At 42.7% G+C, this 22,793-nt stretch overlaps 1 protein-coding gene across 7 annotated transcripts in view; it reads right to left on the reverse strand.

The window, feature by feature from the left end:
* Positions 1 to 410: 410 nt before the first annotated feature.
* Positions 411 to 22,793, reverse strand: part of LOC124118621 (polypeptide N-acetylgalactosaminyltransferase 5-like) — a 28,941-nt gene continuing 6,558 nt past the window's right edge. For 5 of the 7 annotated variants that reach the window (XM_046480809.2, XM_046480807.2, XM_046480805.2 and 2 more), the window contains 11 exons: positions 17,350 to 17,803; positions 16,657 to 16,810; positions 15,643 to 15,809; positions 15,224 to 15,388; positions 12,640 to 12,856; positions 10,523 to 10,640; positions 9,451 to 9,630; positions 7,009 to 7,137; positions 5,532 to 5,636; positions 3,734 to 3,871; positions 411 to 563 (listed from right to left, as the gene is read on the reverse strand). In XM_046480809.2, coding sequence (XP_046336765.2) covers positions 435 to 563; positions 3,734 to 3,871; positions 5,532 to 5,636; positions 7,009 to 7,137; positions 9,451 to 9,630; positions 10,523 to 10,640; positions 12,640 to 12,856; positions 15,224 to 15,388; positions 15,643 to 15,809; positions 16,657 to 16,810; positions 17,350 to 17,758 — 1,911 coding nt within the window. In that variant the 5' untranslated portion in view covers positions 17,759 to 17,803 and the 3' untranslated portion in view covers positions 411 to 434. Of the gene's footprint in view, positions 564 to 3,733; positions 3,872 to 5,531; positions 5,637 to 7,008; positions 7,138 to 9,450; positions 9,631 to 10,522; positions 10,641 to 12,639; positions 12,857 to 15,223; positions 15,389 to 15,642; positions 15,810 to 16,656; positions 16,811 to 17,349; positions 17,804 to 19,368; positions 21,468 to 22,793 lie in introns of those variants that run through there. The other 2 variants (XM_048386732.1, XM_046480810.2) reach the window with 2 other exon arrangements.

Raw genomic sequence — 22,793 nt, forward strand, 5'->3', positions numbered from 1 at the left:
GACACAAAGTCAAGGGCTTTTGGTTAGAGTCAGGGTTAGCGTTAGGGTTGGGGTTAGGGTTAGAAATGCAACATGAAGAGAATCATTTCTTCTCCGTCGTGGTGAATGGTCTCTTGGGGTTATTTAAAGCATGTGTTGAGAACTTTAAGAATAAAACTGGGCTGTCGTATTCCAACCCATTATATAGCTGGCACATGTGAACAAACAAAAGAAAAACAGTTTTTAAACATTAGGCGATACAACAGAACATTCCACTGACCAGGGATGAACGTGCAGTTCATGTTTGTCAGTGACAAGTCCACAAGTAAAACTGCACGTAGTATGCGTTATCAAGGATTCGCTGGTGAGAACAGACTAGTAATCCTACAATCGATCCACAAAACCAAAAAGAGAATAAAAATCAGCGAGTTGTTTTCATATAGTTTTATTCAATGTCAGCTGTTAAATGATACCCACAGCCACTGTTGTGCCCGACTGTTGTTGCAAACTAGTAGTGATACCTGTTTAGTTTGGGGATCTACAGCTATGCATCCATCTACTCCTTTGTGGTATAATGTTCTATCCTACAAAAAAAGACAGAATGTAAGTATTCAGGAGATGATCGTCGTGTTTCAAGCATTTTCCGATTGGTGTTCTTGAGTACATTACAAAATTGAGACACCCTGAGGTCTTCGACTGTTCTAGATCGTAATCAACTTGGCGGGTTACAGCATAGTGACCTCGGACTTAAACCTGAAACGCCGTGGTGAAATACGGTTAGAATCGGCGTTAAATCCAAACTCCAAACTCACTTGTAAAAACATTACTAGTTTTATGAAAAAATATTATCGTTGAAATATATGGATGTTGTCAACGCCAACAAATGTCTTGCTAAACATACTTCCAGTATTGGTTGCCACAGTATTACTAACGTGTATCATGTGTACTTCCAGTACCTTCTTGCCACAGTATTACTAACGTGTATCATGTGTACTTCCAGTACTAATTGCCACAGTATTACTAACGTGTATCATGTGTACTTCCGGTACTGATTGCCACAGCATTACTAACGTCAATCATGTGTACTTCCAGTACTGACTGCCACAGTATTACTAACGTTTATTATGTGTACTTCCAGTACTGACTGCAACAGTATTACTAACGTTTATTATGTGTACTTCTAGTACTGGTTGCCACAGTATTACTAACGTGTATTATGTGTACTTCCAGTAATGGTTGCCGCAGTATTACTAACGTGTATTATGTGTACTTCCAGTAATGGTTGCCACAGTATTACTAACGTGTGTCATGTGTACTTCAAGTACTGATGCCACAGTATTACTAACGTGTGTCATGTGTACTTCAAGTACTGGTTGCCACAGTATTACTAACGTTTATTATGTGTACTTCCAGTAATGGTTGCCACAGTATTACTAACGTCAATCATGTGTACTTCCAGTACTGACTGCAACAGTATTACTAACGTTTATTATGTGTACTTCCAGTACTGACTGCAACAGTATTACTAACGTTTATTATGTGTACTTCCAGTACATGTTGCCACAGTATTACTAACGTGTATTATGTGTACTTCCAGTACTGGTTGCCACAGTATTACTAACGTGTATTATGTGTACTTCCAGTAATGGTTGCCACAGTATTACTAACGTCTATCATGTGTACTTCCAGTACTGATTGCCACAGTATTACTCACGTTTATTATGTGTACTTCCAGTACTGGTTGCCACAGTATTACTTAGGTGTATTATGTGTACTTCCAGTACTGATTGCCACAGTATTACTAACGTGTATCATGTGGACTTCCAGTACTGGTTGCCACAGTGTTACTAACGTGTATTATGTGCACTTCCAGTACTGGTTGCCACAGTATTACTGACGTCTATCATGTGTACTTCCAGTACTGACTGCCACAGCATTACTAACGTCAATCATGTGTACTTCCAGTACTGATTGCCACAGTATTACTAACGTCAATCATGTGTACTTCCAGTACTGACTGCCACAGCATTACTAACGTCAATCGTGTGTACTTCCAGTACTGATTGCCACAGTATTACTAACGTTTATTATGTGTACTTCCAGTACTGGTTGCCACAGTATTACTAACGTGTATTATGTGTACTTCCAGTAATGGTTGCCGCAGTATTACTAACGTGTATTATGTGTACTTCCAGTAATGGTTGCCGCAGTATTACTAACGTGTGTCATGTGTACTTCAAGTACTGATGCCACAGTATTACTAACGTGTATTATGTGTACTTCCAGTACTGGTTGCCACAGTATTACTAACGTTTATTATGTGTACTTCCAGTACTGATTGCCACAGTATTACTAACGTCAATCATGTGTACTTCCAGTACTGATTGCCACAGTATTTCTTACGTGTATCATGTGTACTTCCAGTACTGATTGCAACAGTATTACTAACGTGTTTTATGTGTACTTCCAGTACTGACTTCCACAGTATTACTAACGTGTATCATGTGTACTTCCAGTACTGATTGCCACAGTATTACTAACGTCATTCATGTGTACTTCCAGTACTGACTTCCACAGTGTTACTAACGTGTATTATGTGCACTTCCAGTACTGGTTGCCACAGTATTACTAACGTCAACCATGTGTACTTCCACTACTGATTGCCACAGTATTACTGACGTCAATCATGTGTACTTCCAGTACTGACTGCAACAGTATTACTAACGTTTATCATGTGTACTTCCAGTAATGGTTGCCACAGTATTACTAACGTGTATTATGTGTACTTCCAGTACTGGTTGCCACAGTATTACTAACGTGTATTATGTGTACTTCCAGTACTGGTTGCCACAGTATTACTAACGTCTATCATGTGTACTTCCAGTACTGATTGCCACAGTATTACTCACGTTTATTATGTGTACTTCCAGTACTGATTGCCACAGTATTACTAACGTGTGTCATGTGTACTTCCAGTACTAATTGCCACAGTGTTACTAACGTGTGTCATGTGTACTTCCAGTACTAATTGCCACAGTATTACTAACGTTTATTATGTGTACTTCCAGTACTGGTTGCCACAGTATTACTAACGTGTATCATGTGGACTTCAAGTACTGGTTGCCACAGTATTACTAACGTGTATTATGTGTACTTCCAGTACTGGTTGCCACAGTATTACTGACGTCTATCATGTGTACTTCCAGTACTGACTGCCACAGTATTACTAACGTGTATCATGTGTACTTCCAGTACTGATTGCCACAGTATTACTAACGTCTATCATGTGTACTTCCAGTACTGACTGCCACAGTGTTACTAACGTCTATCATGTGTACTTCCAGTACTGACTGCCACAGTGTTACTAACGTCAATCGTGTGTACTTCCGGTACTGACTGCCACAGTGTTACTAACGTCAATCATGTGTACTTCCGGTACTGACTGCCACAGTGTTACTAACGTCAATCATGTGTACTTCCGGTACTGACTGCCACAGTGTTACTAACGTCAATCATGTGTACTTCCAGTACTGACTGCCACAGTGTTACTAACGTCTATCATGTGTACTTCCGGTACTGATTGCCACAGTGTTACTAACGTCTATCATGTGTACTTCCAGTACTGGTTGCCATAGTATTACTAACGTGTGTCATGTGTACTTCCAGTACTGGTTGCCACAGCATTACTAACGTCAATCATGTATACTTCCAGTACTGACTCCCACAGTATAACTAACGTGTGTAGAGTACATACCATCCTATACTGCCAGTACTGGTTGCCCCGTTGTCCGTGACATCCAGTCATCTTGATTGTGGCGTAGGTCGGGTCCAGCCCAACATCTAGACAGTTGTAGCCAGACCGTAACTCGCCAAGTTTAGTTAGATACCACGCCTGAAACAATCATGTCGTCATTGGGTTACAGGTTCTCTTGACACATTAAATAATCAGAAGTAAAATGGATTTATTCGATAAATGTCATCGGTAGTAGAACGTTTCTGTAGATATTAAGTGACACTAGTGTGATAATGAACATCCTGATAGTAATCAACTTTAAACCGTGCCCGCCCGCCGGCCCGCCCGCCCCGCTTCAAGTGCGTCCAGGCAACGGCCACCTCCACAGTGACTGGTCAAGAACAATGTTAAGAAGGGACTTTTTTCGCATTGTGGAAATATAACGAATCCAATGTGTCGATATGGTAACAAACAATTTATCACATATGCATCAGATACTATAGCCATTTAAAAAAACTACAAAATGTCGCAGAAGCAGTGATACCAAATGTCCTGTCTCGTCACAGCTCTATGGTAAACTTATGGGAACACTATATCTCATCTTGGGCATAATGGTTTTTCCCTCACTTCGGGCAAACTTACTTTATCTCACCTAGGACGTCAGTACTACCTTATATCTCACATCTTGCATACACACTGTATCTCTCACCAAGGACGTCAGTAGTACCTTATATCTCACATCTGGCATACACACTGTATCTCTCACCAAGGACGTCAGTAGTACCTTATATCTCACATCTGGCATACACACTGTATCTCTCACCAAGGACGTCAGTAGTACCTTATATCTCACATCTGGCATACACACTGTATCTCTCACCTAGGACGTCAGTAGTACCTTATATCTCACATCTGGCATACACACTATCTCTCACCTAGGACGTCAGTACTACCTTATAAACTTTAAACTTCAGAGATTGTTGTGTGATTCTTGTAATTGTTATTTGTGGTATTAGCGGGAACCCCTGCCGTTCATACCACACGTAACAGCTGTATCTCTTACCTAGGAGACCGCCTCCTTGGACAGTGGTAGAGCGTCCGCCAGGAGAGCGGAAGGTCCGGGATTCGATTCCCGGCCGCGTCATACCAAAAGACGTTAAAAGATGGTACTTGTTGTTACCCTGTCTGGCGCTCGGCATTAAGGGGCTAAAACAAGGACTGGTCGGCTCGGAGTCAGTATAAAGTGTCTGAGTGGGATATTCATGTTGAACTGCGGTATGGTATCTCGGTGAGCTAGCACTATAAATCGGCATCAGTCCGGACTAGTACAAGCAGCCACTCAAACACACACACGTACATGCACGTCGCTATATAAGTGCAATAATCTTGGACGCGACGTTAAACCCCATTTCACCTCACCTCACCTTACCTAGGACGTCAGTACTACCTTATATCTCACTTCTGACATACACACCGTATCTCTCACCAAGGACGTCAGTACTACCTTATATACCTCCTTAGACGTCATTTCCATTTTATCTCTCAATGGGGCATACACACTTTATCTGTTACCTGGGACGCCAGTACCATGTTATCGTCCTACTTCATCTCACTGGCGCATACACCTTATCTCTCACTACGCATACACATTTTATCTCTCATTGAATTAAGAATATCTCTCCAAGAACAAACATAGTAACATCATATGTATGAATATGTTACCTTTCTTGCAAAATGCATGTTTATCTCACCTAGAACAAAATGCATATTTCACCTTGGATAAAGACGGTTTAGCTCGAAATATATACGTATTACTCACCTGACACATGCCTTTTTTACGACACTGTGTTAGTTGAACTGCTTTCTTGTGGGCCCTCTTTTCCATTGCATCTAAACAAAATGCCTCCACGCCAGCAGATTGGATCTGTAATCAACACAGGGAGTTACCTGCGTATGTTGAGATATGTTTTCATGAATCAGAGTTAGAGGCTTTAGTGTCGCTGTTACAGCGGTCAGTTTTCGAATGTATGCGGGGGTGGTGGGGGCGGGGGTGAGTTTGGGGTGGTATAGAGAGAGGCTTACCTGAACCAAACTGCAGTATCAGAGAATGTAAAGCCTAATAGCCTTTACGATTTTTCACATAGTCTCTTACCGATCGATATTAAATGAAACGTTTTGTGTTGCTAATTTCAACATCGACCGTTAACTCCTGGTTCTGTGCAGCCCCGCATGAGAGCAAGGCATCCTGTGAAGGGTATAGCCCCAACAGCTTACCAAAGGCGGCAAAGTTTGGGTTGGGCTGGCCAGCACCAGGGGCGGGCTGGGCGCCAATGGCGTCACACCATGTTTACAGAGGAATCAGGATTTTGCCCATTAGTCACAGATGGCAGAAAACGTTGTTTTCCACGTGGCGGCGAGCTGTATGTCAGGCCAACAATAATATTCTTGACCATGATCGGTATGGGGGCGTTAGTTTCATGGTGCGGGGCGGTATCACACATGCTGGCGAACTGATTTGGTTATTGTGAAATGACATTTGATTGGCTAGCGGTGTGTTGACGAAATTGTGCCTCCTGTCCTTGTTCCATTCGCTAGACTCATTAGCAGAACTTGCAAGATGACTATGCCAGACCACATCGTGTCCAGGTCGTCAACGTTTATTTCCGACGAGAAGGCATGAGGACATTGGACTGGCCCGCTCTGTCCCTTGACATGTCCCCAATAGAGCATCTGTGGGATGTCCTCGGGCGGAGAGCGTACGCCAGAGACCCGGCACCCTCCAACGTGGTATAGTTTGGGGTAGCTCTTTAGTCGTAATGGCGGGCAATACCAAGGGCATACGCAAGTTAATCAACAGGTGCCGTGCATGTATCGCCCAATGACGATGTGTGTTCATGTATGTTTCTGTACATACTACAGAGAGTGCATATGGTAACGCTTACCTTCAGGCTGATTGGACCTGGTAGCATGATTTAAAATATATTTGTTTATAGATATTTAATATATATAAGATCTGAAAGACTTATCAATGCGGTTAATGTTTTAGTATGATGGGTATACAAGTACTGGTGAGAGAAATGGCACTTTTGCATGTTACTAGAATATCTTGGGTTTAAAGGGTAATCTGATAATTCGGTTTGGGCGAATTGGTGGATTTGTAGGTATCTAGTCTAGCTAACCCTGGCGGTCACCAGTGAAAGCATTATTTCCCCCTCAATGTGACCAACCGATCCCCGACATACACGGAAGCTGTTCTGCTCCACTGGTTGGGAAGGGCAATGATGACCTTGACTTACAGTTCCTCTCTGTAACGCCTCAGAAGGAAGAAACACTTCGGGGTATATGTTTTTAATGTACCAATCAAAGCTCTGACATTTTAGGTCTCGCCTCAAGTCCTGACGTTGTGAAATATCGCCTACGTCCGCCTGAAACATTGTAATAACATCAGTATCAGATTGTTTGCTAAGTATATCATATAAATACACACAGTGTCGTAGCGAATTGATTCAGCAATAACACAATGCCTTCTACACGTCCCCTGTTATGATGATAACCACCAGGTCACAGTGGCGGCCCGATCTTCATTGTAGTGAGCTCATACAACAAGCATACCGGGACCAGTACTGAGGTGAAATGGTGTTTAACGTCGCGTCCAAGACTATTGCACTTATATTGCGTGGGCGCTTGTACTGGTTCGGACTGATGTCCATTTTGCAGTGTTGGCCGACTGAAATACCATTGCCGCAGTTTAACATGAATACCCTACTCGGACACAGTATACTGACTCCGAGCCGAGCTGACCTTGTTTTAGCCACTTAATACCGAACGCCAGGGACGGTAACAACAAATATCTTTTAACGTCTTTAGGTTTGACGCGGCCGGAGATCGAACCCCGGACCTTCCGCATCCCGGGCGGACGCTCTACCACTAGACCATGGAGGCGGTCGACCCATCTCTACTCACAGATGGGGATATAACATCATGCCAGTTCATCAACGTGATATTTTAGATTAGTAAAACTGAATGCAGAATTAATACAGCTGAGATATGCAGTGAAATCGTTTTCCTGCAGTGGGCAACCATTTGTTGATAAAGTAAGTCTTTGTGAAAGCGTAACACAAAGCGCAATCAACTAGACTCTCACAGATAGACCCCCATCCAGGGACCACAACCTGAAGACATTGTGACCAACCGATCTCCGTTATAATCGCCTCACAACATACAAGATACCTCACTAGGAATAGTATGCTTATAACTTTAACTTAACTATATATTCTTATGTGTGGATATATGTTTTCAAAATTATACAGAGATGATTCAGGTTGGGGCCTCATGTGTAATGTCTAAGCTCTTCTTCATACAAGTAAAATATATCTCTGTGTTAGTTTTCTAGTTTCGTTACAGGAAAAGTATATGTGTTCTAGGGTTTCACATTCTATCATGCAAATAGAGCATAAGTCATCTTCACTATATACAATTTAAGTACAATGAATTTGATAGTTACACGGTGCTTTTCTGAAACATTTTAAAGCAATTTGACAAATAGTTTTCCGGTATTGTTTAATTGATTCCCACTTTACAAGAACAATATCAAGTGATAATGCTTGTATTGACAGTCAAATTTTGTTTAATATTAATAACCGTCCTTTTACTGAATTTGACAGGTTTATCTAACAGTTTTTTAAATCCTATTTAGTTAATAATAAAGACAGTTTGTCTCCTTCGGCTTTTCAAATGTTTCCACTAAAATGTATTTACTAAAGAATGTCCTTATGTCTAACACCACTTCTGAATCACACGATAAATAAAAGCGACAAAACCCCATATTTATGAGAAAGCGCTGCTCAAGCTGGGTCGATTTTACGATTCTGACTACAAGTAAGCATGTGTTCGCCAAATGGTGAGAGTATATCGTCCCAAACACATGCAAAGGCATGTCAATTGTTCACCTGAAAAAAACACGTGAAAAGAAGGTACAATTCAAAACAGGAAATTGCATCGGACATCATTTTTGTCACTGATGCGTCAAATTTGGACATGTCCTCTGCCTGTCTGCTATAAAACCGTTTGAAAGCTTTCCTGGGGCCTTAGATGTTGTAACCTTGATCAAACAACTTCTGAGTCGTGTGAGGTTCTTCGAAATCTTGGTTGAATGGACAAGCTTGATTGTATCTCAAAAGTATGTAACCATTAAAGGATTGACCTGCTAGAATATTGCTCGATGTAAAGGGAAATGTGAAGTCATCCCTCTTGTCATACAGTCTTGTGGGGAATCTTTTGTCACTCTGAATCTTTCTGCATAAATCTAAATATGAAACAGATGAGGCAGTCTAACTGGTTTCTTTATATCTAGTTCAGGTGGGCAAATCAGTGGAAGGGAATTAGCTATTTGATGGTTAAAACGATATCAGATCAGCGATATATACCTGAGGTTTAAGTTAAACTTCTTGGCCATATTACCGTGTTTTGATTTTGCCAATCCGAGCAGAAATTTCGTTTAATATGCATAGAGAAAAAGATCGGCAACAAGGGGAGCACAGTTGGTGCCCATACAAAAGGGTTTTGAGTTGTATGAAATTCAAAACAAGAAGGGACATCCATCTTTTCAAACACTTTGGAATTCTGGTAAATCCATCATTTTGTAGATATGTTATGGACAACTCTATTAACCAAGGCATTCACAATGACAGCTAGACACGTTTGGATCTTCGTCAGTGTGATGCTACACTGGCCCTTACTAGCTTAGTCCCGATATGTTCGTAATAGATGTCTTTATACTCGTCCAGCCAGATCTCTGCTACTCTCTGCGAGTTACGTTGTATGGTGTTGGCCGCGAAGTGCATTGGCGACGTCCGTCGGAAGATGTGGCCGACCAGAGAACACGGAATGATCTCCATGGACCCACCACACATCCAGATCTGAGGGGAGACATGGTCAACACTTTGATTATCCACTGAATTATAACAACAACCGAGCTATGTCCCCGCGAGGACACAAGAGTGGGTGTTTCCAAGGTAGAGACAGTTTACCTGTATAGTGACTGCGCTAATTTGAATTTGGTACCGAACGTGAATCATAACATTGCAGTTAGCAAAGATATTGAGTAGAGCGACATTAGTTGAATTCAGTTTCGATCTAACTTATGGAAACCTCGATACAAGTATATTAACAAAGTATGGCGCTGTATACGCTCCAGCATTGTTATTGTACATCCGACTTTACTCGCACATATTACAGACATTGCTACTTCGTAAGCTGACAAAGTGTTGGCGCCTGTAGCCAAAATGAAGTGAGCCTTGCAATTGATGATGAAGAGTGAGTGAAAGAGTATGGTTTTACGCCGCTTTCAGACATATTTCAGCACTATCACGACGGGGGACACCACAGATCGGCTTCACGCATTGATGGTGCAGATACCCAAATGTATGGCATGATGTATAATACATTAGGATTACAGGCTCTTAGTTAATATGTTCTTTTTGCCAAAAAGAAAGTATTTTCCAAATGATGCAATTTCTTTTACATGTCTAAAATATCACCTTTTCAAACTTTTCGGGGCAAAAGTTCTCAAATGTTGATAAAATTAGTCATTTACTGATGATTCTACATGCGAAGTTAGACATTGTCTTGAGACATCCAGTGCACCATCAAAAGAACAATGACATATAAACCTAAAATAGTCAAATATCACAAGAAATAAGACATTTATAACACAGTAAAACCAGGCGAGCACTCTTCCTCCAAGTCCGTGTGTATGCAGTGAGCTACCTCAGATTCTCCAGCATGGCCAGCTACCCATCAGTGTCTCACCTTGAATGATAGTTCCATATTTTCTCCACCCCAGAGTTCAAACTGTGGGTCGTAGGTTCCAAGGTGCTCAAAGAATTGTTTGTTGATCATGAACAGTCCTCCGGCCATGGTCGGAGATCTGGGAGGAGAGTGATCACATTTATGAAGTAGGCGAGTCCTGTCTGGAGCGCTACTTTGCTGTGGTGCAAGAGGAGCACCTTGACTGTATCGTGTCTACATGTTGACAGCAGTCAAGTGAAATGGGAAGTATCTACAGCATTACCTACTGATACAATAATGACAGTCATTCAGTGAATAATATTTTACATCGGAAGTAGTAGCAGCAGAACCATCAATAACAGTAGTAGTAGTAGTAGAAGTAGTAGTAGTAGAAGTAGTAGTAGTAGTAGTAGCAACGATAGTAGTTGTAGCAGTGGACGAACCAGATGCAGTAGCAGCAGTAGACGTAGAAGTTACAGTGGCAGCAGTAGACGTAGCAGAAACAGTGGCAGCAGTAGACGTAGCAGATACAGTGGCAGCAGTAGACGTAGCAGAAACAGTGACAGCAGTAGACGTAGAAGTTACAGTGGCAGCAGTAGACGTAGCAGAAACAGTGGCAGCAGTAGACGTAGCAGAAACAGTGGCAGCAGTAGACGTAGCAGAAACAGTAGCAGCAGTAGACGTAGCAGAAACAGTAGCAGCAGAAGACGTAGCAGAAACAGTGGCAGCAGTAGACGTAGCAGATACAGTGGCAGCAGTAGACGTAGCAGATACAGTGGCAGCAGTAGACGTAGCAGATACAGTAGCAGCAGTAGACGTAACAGAAACAGTGGCAGCAGTAGACGTAGCAGAAACAGTGGCAGCAGTAGACGTAGCAGATACAGTGGCAGCAGTAGACGTAGCAGATACAGTGGCAGCAGTAGACGTAGCAGATACAGTGGCAGCAGTAGACGTAGCAGATACAGTGGCAGCAGTAGACGTAGCAGATACAGTAGCAGCAGTAGATGTAACAGAAACAGTGGCAGCAGAAGACGTAGCAGAAACAGTGGCAGCAGTAGACGTAGCAGATACAGTGGCAGCAGTAGACGTAGCAGATACAGTGGCAGCAGTAGACGTAGCAGATACAGTGGCAGCAGTAGACGTAGCAGAAACAGTGGCAGCAGTAGACGTAGCAGATACAGTGGCAGCAGTAGATGTAACAGATACAGTGGCAGCAGTAGACGTAGCAGATACAGTGGCAGCAGTAGACGTAGCAGAAACAGTGGCAGCAGTAAACGTAGCAGAAACAGTGGCAGCAGTAGACGTAGCAGAAACAGTAGCAGCAGTAGACGTAGCAGAAACAGTAGCAGCAGTAGACGTAGCAGATACAGTAGCAGCAGTAGACGTAGCAGATACAGTGGCAGCAGTAGACGTAGAAGATACAGTGGCAGCAGTAGACGTAGCAGAAACAGTGGCAGCAGTAGACGTAGCAGATACATCGGTAGCAGTAGACGTAGCAGATACAGTAGCAGCAGTAGACGTAGCCGATACATCAGTAGCAGTAGACGTAAGAGATACATCAGTAGCAGCAGTAGACGTAGCAGATACAGTAGCAGTGGACGTAATAGATACATCAGTAGCAGCAGTAGACGTAGCAGATACAGTAGGAGTAGACGTAATAGATACATCAGTAGCAGTAGACGTAACAGATTCATCAGTAGCAGTGGACGTAATAGTTACAGTAGTAGCAGTAGACGTAACAGATACATCAGTAGCAGTGGACGTAATAGTTACAGTAGTAGCAGTAGACGTAGCAGATACAGTAGCAGTGGACGTAATAGATACATCAGTAGCAGCAGTAGACGTAGCAGATACAGTAGGAGTAGACGTAATAGATACATCAGTAGCAGTGGACGTAATAGTTACAGTAGTAGCAGTGGACGTAATAGTTACAGTAGTAGCAGTAGACGTAACAGATACATCAGTAGCAATGGACGGAATAGATACATCAGTTGCAGTAGACGTAACAGATTTATCAGTAGCAGTGGACGTAATAGTTACAGTAGTAGCAGTGGACGTAATAGTTACAGTAGTAGCAGTGGACGCAATAGTTACAGTAGTAGCAGTGGACGCAATAGTTACAGTAGTAACAGTACTACCTGACTGGGCTAGTAATGTCTTGTCTGTCCACATTGTCATGTTCAGTGATAGGCTCCCATCTGAAGTTCATGTCCCAGTAGAAGCCCCCCTTTGCAGACACTAGATCCTCCGGTTTATGCTTGAACTCGAATGTGCTATGGTCTATGCTAGGGATTACTGGCCACACCACAACTGTCGGGTCGTGGTGGACTCGTGCAAGTTGTGGCTCCGCCCATCCTGTGTCAAAAAGATTGTTTATTTCTCACATGTAAGACTATTGTACCAGAGGCAAGAGTATCACTTTCATTCTGTGATATAAATCGTTTTTGCCTAAACCATATTGGATACAAACGATTTTATTGATATTAGTCCAACATTTGTATTGAGTTTTCTGTACTCGACATACAATAACGAAGTCATGATTACACAATTTCATGATGTCTATGAATATAAAATCTTTTTCGACATCATTTCTAACTCCAATAAGTATTTAACTGCCGGGCAAATAAAGTAAACACTTGAAAATTGGATTTGACAAACAAATAACAAATGTTATCAAAACGTTACGAGTCGCTGAAACAACCCATTGAACAACTGCCGTATCCATATCAAATACATGATTATTGAATAACCAGTTTGTTTCATTTTAGACACTATCAGAAGTGGGAGTTTACTTTCTTTTGCCCAACAATTTAAGTGAAACAGTTTAAGACGCTCAGAAATATATTTGCAATAACATTCTAAAGAATATCCGGAAATAAGTTAGTTTCGCATCAAACATGTTCAATTGATTAATTTGCAAAGTACTGACTTAATGTGGTATACATGGTGAAGTATGACAGTCAAGCACTGAACGCATCATGCTAAATATGTGCATAATAGTAACTTGTCCTTTGATAAAAAAAAAGTCAACATGAGTCGATAAAAGCTTAAATATCATTATGATGTTGAATATGTAGATCCGAGCATTCATTGTTTGATAGGTTCCTGAATATTTGCTGCTCTTTAAGGATTATTTCAACTTGTCTTTGAGTACAATAGTGCCACGACACTGTGGTTCATCCGGATGTGTAGTCAACAGCTTAAAATAGTAAAAGTAAGACAATGACTTAACAAAAGATTTCCAAATATTTTCTGCATGGATAAATAATGAGGACTAATTGACGAGTAACTACATTTTATCAATATTTCTTAAGCCTCAACATAAAAAAAACATTTTCACATTTTTCTATTTTTAAATGTAGCTTATTTATGTTGCTGATTTAATCCCTTCTAACATATTATGGCGATACACATTTACGTTCACAATATTTAGACACAAAAACATCGTCTGTGGCTTAAATGCCTTGCTTGGAGCCTTTAGTCTTCTTATAACCATTATCGTTGATAGAATAGGTCCCCAGAAGTCGTGGGTCGTTTGCTCATATTTGGACTGTTGGACTGTTGGGAAATTTGCGTTTATAAATATACTAGCAATGAAACCGTGGTATTTGAAAAATATGTGATGTCATCATAAGTGATAATATACTACTCTCAACTAACTAAACGCCTTCCAAATTTCATCATATTTTGAACATTAATGGCTGGGTAATAGTTGTAATAAGAATTTTCAATATTGCTGCCTTTGTACTTTTTACCTCTGATAATTGGTTTAACAAAAAAAAGGTAAAATTGCAGCTTCACTGGTCCAGTAAAGTTGGTTTTTTTGTGAGAGAACGTTCACAAAACGAATTAAGAGCATGATCAAAGTACAAAAATGATATCACGGTAATTTATAATATAGCAAAATAAAATACAGCAAAATATACCAGTATAAATGTGCTACTATAATGACAATTAGCAAAACATATTTTGTATTTCCTTTTGAAAACAAATGAAGTAACTGCCACAAACAGGTTTTTAAAATGGCTGCCGTGACCGCAATATTGAAAATCGGAACAACACCTAATGAACAAATTGGGGTGACATCATTGGTGGGGACAACTATGTCAAGTTTCATCGGCGATAATGGTTTCGGAGAAGATGTTAACGGCGGACAGGCCAAAGTTACAAGTAAATAGTGACATGCGAGTAGCAGTTGTTGGCACAGGAGTATGTATAATATAGTAAATCAACTGCAAACTGCAGAAATTGACCCAAACTGATATATTGAGTATTAATAAGCGGAATCTCTATGGAGACGAAGGATACTTTAAAACATCAATTACATCAACGAATAAGTTAATTTTCGTTAAGTTACAAGGCTGTGGCTTCCTCTTCGTGGGGACGATGGGACTTAGCAGCGCTTCGCATTACTGATATACTTGGAGTGAGTGAGTGAGTTTGGTTTTACGCCGCTTTTAGCAATATTCCAGCAATATCACGGCGGGGGACACCAGAAATGGGCTTCACACATTGTACCCATGTCGGGATTCGAACCCGGGTCTTCGGCATGACGAGCGAACGCTTTAACCACTAGGCTACCCGACCGCCCCTGATATACTTGGAAATATTGTCACATCTTAGGTTTCGGTGCGTATTATAACCCAAATATCGGCATGCTTCTTCTTTGTTATGATAACTCAACCATTTCCTCGGTACATCGGTAAATTCACAGGCACATACCCATCACACATTCGCAATGCGAGTCAAGGAAAGTTAGAACTTCCGCCTTGGCGACTTCCGTCCCCATCAGCCTCGCTCTCACTAGCCCCTCCCTCTTGGGTGAGCGAATGACCTTGACCTTTGGCAACTTGGCGACATGTGTGTCCAAATCCTTTTTCAGATGAACTATAATAACGACACAATGGCTTGTATAACACTCGTATTATCAAAAACCTTTTATTGAGCATTCCACAAAATAGTTTACAGCATGCAGGTCGTGTGAGTAGTATATCATCTCAGTAAGGGCTCTATTTATAATGATTTGGTTAAGTTGCGTTTTTTTAGTCGGAGGGCAAAGTAAAACAATAATTTTGAAAACATTGTTTAAATCATCTCATATACAATACTTTTAAGAACCAGAGAGGTTTAGCTCTACTTACCCATGGTAGAGGCGTCATCAACAAGGATTATTTCTTCCAGTAAGCGCGGATGTGTCGTCTTCAATACGCTGTGAACGGTCCGCAAAAGCGTCGACCAAGCCTCGTTGTGAAAACAGATTATTACGCTCATTCTTGGAAGTGACCATGAATAAGTCTGACTTCTGCACCTGGTGATGACAAAGAGTGTTGTGTGGTGTAACCTCCAATATCATAGAAATTTACATATAACCAGTATTACATTACACATTACTATAAAACCCATTTCTAATCCTGTAAGATTCATTCCACAACACTGCTTATTGCCATCTAAAACGATAGTCACAGTGCTACCTTTCAAAACTATAAGATATAATACTACCAACCAGTAATGTCATATCTTATCATTTTAACAAAGATACACATAACAAATATAAGATGCAAGACCACTAACAAGGTTGCCTATTCGTGCAGCATTCTTAGCGCTAAGATTGTCGTAAAGGATGTCGTTGCAAAACAAATCTTAGCTGATCAATTCTCAAGGCTGCCATATGTTAAGTCTACAACACTAAAAGACAGGACAGGACCTATCCTACATGTAGGCATTTCTCTCATTATGGATTCAAGATAATATTATGTAGATCCAGACCCAAACACGTGCCAGGGAGGGAACGGGCGCCAGATTCCATCACTAGATGAATGCTAATGGAGACAGAAACCATCATATCCCTGGTTAATGGATCAGTGTACACTCCATTTTCATTCTCAGCTCCATTTGGGAGTATACAGCCATAATAGCTTTGTGATATCGTCGTGTGCCTCCGGAATACAAAAATTCCTCGATCACATCTTGAACGCATCTGTGCCGGGTGCTATGTTTGTACGAGACAGGGATGGAGATACAGGTGGAGGCAATACATGCACTGTTCATCCTATACTATGAGAACAACTTTAGATGCATTTCGATTTTTCATTCTCCAATTTCTTGACCACCAATTAAACTGTTGTTTTGGTATTGGTGAAAATTTCTCAACTCACAGTGGGTGCCTGAGGTCGGGCAGGTCCCTGCTTAGTGGTATTCTATCACTGACAAACTGGTTGAAGGTGTTGTCTGACCACCCCTTATCGTACAGCTCCTTCTCCTCGGGAGACAGTTTTTCAGGGTCTATGATCACTGGCGCTCCCATGAACCCTGACAAGACATAAAGATGCATCTGTACATGGGTGGGCTTTGGAGGATGAAAGGAGACACCAGAGAGTGGCGTTGTGTTTTAACTGAGTTAGTGACCTAAGAAGCAGCACAAGGAGGGTCTTGGTCGACTTGACATGAACCTGCAGCCCACAGCTTTGTGTTACTCACACTTATCGGCTAATACAAAGACAAAGAAGAAAATATCAATAATGCTTATTGCATAGTCACATAGGTCTGCAACCTGACAACATTACAGTACATTCTGAACGATGTTAAACCAACATCGGGGCTCCAAGGCCTGAAATGATTCCGACACACACGACCGCCCAGTTCCACAGTACGCTTACATATGTTTGCCCGTTTGGTCGAGGTTTGTATCAGGAATAGTGGATCTGGCGTTTATTAAGAATATAGATTTTGCTACTCAACCTCAAATTCCCTAACTAATTTCACTCATCTCCCCCCCCCCCCCCCCCCCCCCCCTCCGGACCACCCTGACCTACTGTTACGCAAGCTAGTTTACCCTATACGTCCAATACCTGGTGGTGTCACTTGAGCACTGTCATCGTTGTAGGTGTTGTCGTAAGCGGCATCTCCATGTACGATGGATTTCAGATTCTTCGCCTCCAACTGTCTCACCCCGGCTCGGATTGGCTTTTGCTTTTTCTTTTGTAAACTCAAGTCCGGTACTTGATTGAGTAATACCTTTGCAAGAATGTCATTTCTCATTGGTTTCTCCTCAGCATGCTCTGCATTTTCCGTTCTAACAGCCAACACCGTCTGACCTTTATTATTCAATTCTACTGATTTCATTCTTAAAAGTTCGAGTTCCCGTGTGCCTGTGTCGTCAATGAGGCGAAGTAAATGAAATGATATAATAAATGTGTACACAATAACAAAAAGGCCAATGACCTTCACTTCCTTCCATCTGAGTGAAATGATGTGCATGTTTTGCTGGGTGGAACTTTCTCCCACAACACGTTTGAGAAGACACTGCAAGGATAAAGTCAGTGCATGTATTCATTTTTAGTACTTTAATGAACTGCAACACGTTAACATAAAACATTGGATAACAAGCAATAACAGTAAGAGTGAAGGGATATAGATGAATCGTGTGAACTAAAGCAAGGGATTTTGGTATGATATTGTCACCCTTGTAGATATATTAACCACCCGCCCCACCCACCCCACCCACCCAACCCCAATAATGAATGATAGATTCTATTCAATCGAGGACACACACTTATTAGTTTGCTGCAAAACCTGAATGTTTGGAAAAAGGTAGGTCTATATTCGTTTAGCTCGCCTGGCCAATATACAGGTTATGATAACCTTTTAAACAAATAGGTCAGACCCCACTTCACAACATAATTGGCGTTAGTCAGAATCAGATCTGCTACCAACGATGTTTTTTGGTAGTGAAAGACTCAAGTCTCTGGTCACGAAGCTGACTGGAGGTTGTTCTAAAGAATCAGGAACTGAGTTATATCCCGTTAGCTGACTGGTACCTCAGTAAGGTGATGTTAGACGACTGGTACCTCAGTGAGGTGATGTTTGCTGACTGGTACCTCAGTAAGGTGATGTTAGCTGACTGGTACCTCAGTAAGGTGATGTTAGCTGACTGGTACCTGAGTAAGGTGATGTTAGATGACTGGTACCTCAGTGAGGTGATGTTTGCTGACTGGTACCTCAGTGGTTTAATGTTAGCTGACTGGTACCTCAGTAAGGTGATGTTTGCTGACTGGTACCTCAGTGAGGTGATGTAAGCTGACTGGTACCTCAGCGAGGTGATGTTAGCTGACTGGTACCTCAGTGGGGTCATTTTATGTAACTGGTACCTCGGTAAGGAGATGTTAGCTGACTGGTACCTGAGTAAGGTGATGTTTGCTGACTGGTACCTCAGTGAGGTGATGTTAGCTGACTGGTGCCTCAGCGAGGTGATGTTAGCTGACTGGTACCTCAGTGGGGTCATTTTATGTGACTGGTACCTCGGTAAGGAGATGTAAGCTGACTGGTACCTCAGTGAGGTGATGTTAGCTGACTGGTACCTCGGTGGTGTGATGTTTGCTGACTGGTACCGGAGTAAGGTTATGTTAGCTGACTGGTACCTCAGTGAGGTGATTTTTGCTGACTGGTACCTGAGTAAGGTTATGTTTGCTGACTGGTACCGGAGTAAGGTTATGTTAGCTGACTGGTGCCTCAGTGAGGTGATGTTAGCTGACTGGTACCTTAATTGGGTGATGTTTGCTGACTGGTACCTCAATAAGGTGATGTTAGCTGACTGGTACCTCAGTGAGGTGATGTTAGCTGATTGTTTCCTTAATGGGGTGATGTTAGCTGACTGGTACCTGAGTAAGGTCACGTCAGCTGACTGGTACCTGATTTAGTTGATGTTAGCTGACTGGTACCTCAGTGAGGTGATGTTAGCTGACTGGTACCTCAGTGAGGTGATGTTAGCTGACTGGTACCTTAATGGGGTGATGTTTGCTGACTGGTACCTCAGTGAGGTGAAGTTATCGGACTGGTACCTCAGTGAGGTCATGTTAGCTGACTGGTACCTGATTAAGGTGATGTTAGCTGACTGGTACCTGAGTAAGGTGATGTTAGCTGACTGGTACCTCAGTGAGGTGATGTTAGCTGACTAGTGCCTCAGTGAGGTGATGTTAGCTGACTAGTGCCTCAGTGAGAGGATGTTAGCTGACTGGTACCTCAGTGAGGTGATGTTAGCTGACTAGTGCCACAGTGAGGTGATGTTAGCTGACTGGTACCTCAGTGAGGTGATGTTAGCTGACTGGTACCTCAGTGACGTGATGTTAGCTGACTGGTACCTCGGTGAGGTGATGTTAGCTGACTGGTACCTTAGTGAGGTGATGTTAGCGGACTGGTACATTAATGGGGTGATGTTTGCTGACTGGTACCTCAGTGAGGTGAAGTTATCTGACTGGTACCTCAGTGGTGTGATGTTTGCTGACTGGTACCTGAGTAAGGTGGTGTTTGCTGACTGGTACCGGAGTAAGGTTATGTTAGCTGACTGGTACCTCAGTGAGGTGATGTTTGCTGACTGGTACCTGAGTAAGGTTATGTTTGCTGACTGGTACCGGAGTAAGGTTATGTTAGCTGACTGGTGCCTCAGTGAGGTGATGTTAGCTGACTAGTACCTTAATTGGGTGATGTTAGCTGACTGGTACCTGAGTAAGGTCACGTCAGCTGACTGGTACCTGATTAAGTTGATGTTAGCTGACTGGTACCTCATTGAGGTGATGTTAGCTGACTGGTACCTCAGTGAGGTCATGTTAGCTGACTGGTACCTGATTAAGGTGATGTTAGCTGACTGGTACCTGAGTAAGGTGATGTTAGCTGACTGGTACCTCAGTGAGGTGATGTTAGCTGACTAGTGCCTCAGTGAGGTGATGTTAGCTGACTAGTGCCTCAGTGAGGTGATGTTAGCTGACAAGTGCCTCAGTGAGAGGATGTTAGCTGACTGGTACCTCAGTGAGGTGATGTTAGCTGACTAGTGCCTCAGTGAGGTGATGTTAGCTGACTGGTACCTCAGTGAGGTGATGTTAGCTGACTGGTACCTCAGTGAGGCGATGTTAGATGACTGGTACCTCAGTGAGGTGATGTTAGCTGACTGGTACCTTAGTGAGGTGATGTTAGCGGACTGGTACCTTAATGGGGTGATGTTTGCTGACTGGTACCTCAGTGAGGTCATGTTATCTGACTGGTACCTCAGTGAGGTCATGTTAGCTGACTGGTACCTTATTAAGGTGATGTTAGCTGACTGGTACCTGAGTAAGGTGATGTTAGCTGACTGGTACCTCAGTGAGGTGATGTTAGCTGACTAGTGCCTCAGTGAGGTGATGTTAGCTGACTAGTGCCTCAGTGAGAGGATGTTAGCTGACTGGTACCTCAGTGAGGTCATGTTAGCTGACTAGTGCCTCAGTGAGGTGATGTTAGCTGATTGGTACCTGAGTAAGGTCATGTTCGCTGACTGGTACCTCAGTGAGGTGATGTTAGCTGACTAGTGCCTCAGTGAGGTGATGTTAGCAGATTGGTACCTTAATGGGGTGATGTTAGCTGACTGGTACCTGAGTAAGGTCACGTCAGCTGACTGGTACCTGATTAAGTTGATGTTAGCTGACTGGTACCTCAGTGAGGTGATGTTAGCTGACTAGTACCTCAGTGAGGTGATGTTAGCTGACTGGTACCTCAGTGAGAGGATGTTAGCTGACTGGTACCTTAGTGAGGTGATGTTAGCGGACTGGTACCTTAATGGGGTGATGTTTGCTGACTGGTACCTCAGTGAGGTGAAGTTATCTGACTGGTACCTCAGTGAGGTCATGTTAGCTGACTGGTACCTGATTAAGGTGATGTTAGCTGACTGGTACCTGAGTTAGGTGATGTTAGCTGACTGGTACCTCAGTGAGGTGATGTTAGCTGACTAGTGCCTCAGTGAGGTGATGTTAGCTGACTAGTGCCTTAATGAGAGGATGTTAGCTGACTGGTACCTCAGTGAGGTGATGTTAGCTGACTAGTGCCTCAGTGAGGTGATGTTAGCTGATTGGTACCTTAATGGGGTGATGTTAGCTGACTGGTACCTGAGTAAGGTCACGTCAGCTGACTGGTACCTGATTAAGTTGATGTTAGCCGACTGGTACCTCAGTGAGGTGATGTTAGCTGACTGGTACCTCAGTGAGGTGATATTAGCTGATTGGTACCTAAGTAAGGTGATGTTTGCTAAATGGTACCTCAGTGAGGTGATGTTAGCTGACTGGTACCTGAGTAAGGTGATGTTTGCTGACTGGTACCTTAGTGAGGTGATGTTAGCTGACTGGTGCCTCAGTGAGGTGATGTTAGCTGACTGATACCTCAGTGAGGTCATTTTATGTTACTGGTACCTCGGTAAGGAGATGTTAGCTGACTGGAACCTCAGTGAGGTGATGTTAGCTGACTGGTACCTCAGTGAGGTAATGTTAGCTGACTGGTACCTCAGTGAGGTGATGTTAGCTGACTAGTGCCTCAGTGAGGTGATGTTAGCAGATTGGTACCTTAATGGGGTGATGTTAGCTGACTGGTACCTGAGTAAGGTCACGTCAGCTGACTGGTACCTGATTAAGTTGATGTTAGCTGACTGGTACCTCAGTGAGGTGATGTTAGCTGACTGGTACCTCAGTGAGGTGATGTTAGCTGACTGGTACCTCAGTGAGAGGATGTTAGCTGACTGGTACCTTAGTGAGTTGATGTTAGCGGACTGGTACCTTAATGGGGTGATGTTTGCTGACTGGTACCTCAGTGAGGTGAAGTTATCTGACTGGTACCTCAGTGAGGTCATGTTAGCTGACTGGTACCTGATTAAGGTGATGTTAGCTGACTGGTACCTGAGTTAGGTGATGTTAGCTGACTGGTACCTCAGTGAGGTGATGTTAGCTGACTAGTGCCTCAGTGAGGTGATGTTAGCTGACTAGTGCCTTAATGAGAGGATGTTAGCTGACTGGTACCTCAGTGAGGTGATGTTAGCTGACTAGTGCCTCAGTGAGGTGATGTTAGCTGATTGGTACCTTAATGGGGTGATGTTAGCTGACTGGTACCTGAGTAAGGTCACGTCAGCTGACTGGTACCTGATTAAGTTGATGTTAGCTGACTGGTACCTCAGTGAGGTGATGTTAGCTGACTGGTACCTCAGTGAGGTGATATTAGCTGATTGGTACCTAAGTAAGGTGATGTTTGCTAAATGGTACCTCAGTGAGGTGATGTTAGCTGACTGGTACCTGAGTAAGGTGATGTTTGCTGACTGGTACCTTAGTGAGGTGATGTTAGCTGACTGGTGCCTCAGTGAGGTGATGTTAGCTGACTGATACCTCAGTGAGGTCATTTTATGTTACTGGTACCTCGGTAAGGAGATGTTAGCTGACTGGAACCTCAGTGAGGTGATGTTAGCTGACTGGTACCTCAGTGAGGTAATGTTAGCTGACTGGTACCTCAG

Source organism: Haliotis rufescens, unplaced genomic scaffold (genome assembly GCF_023055435.1).
Source record: "Haliotis rufescens isolate VD_foot unplaced genomic scaffold, xgHalRufe1.0.p SCAF_10, whole genome shotgun sequence".
NCBI classification, from domain to species: Eukaryota; Metazoa; Mollusca; class Gastropoda; order Lepetellida; family Haliotidae; genus Haliotis; species Haliotis rufescens.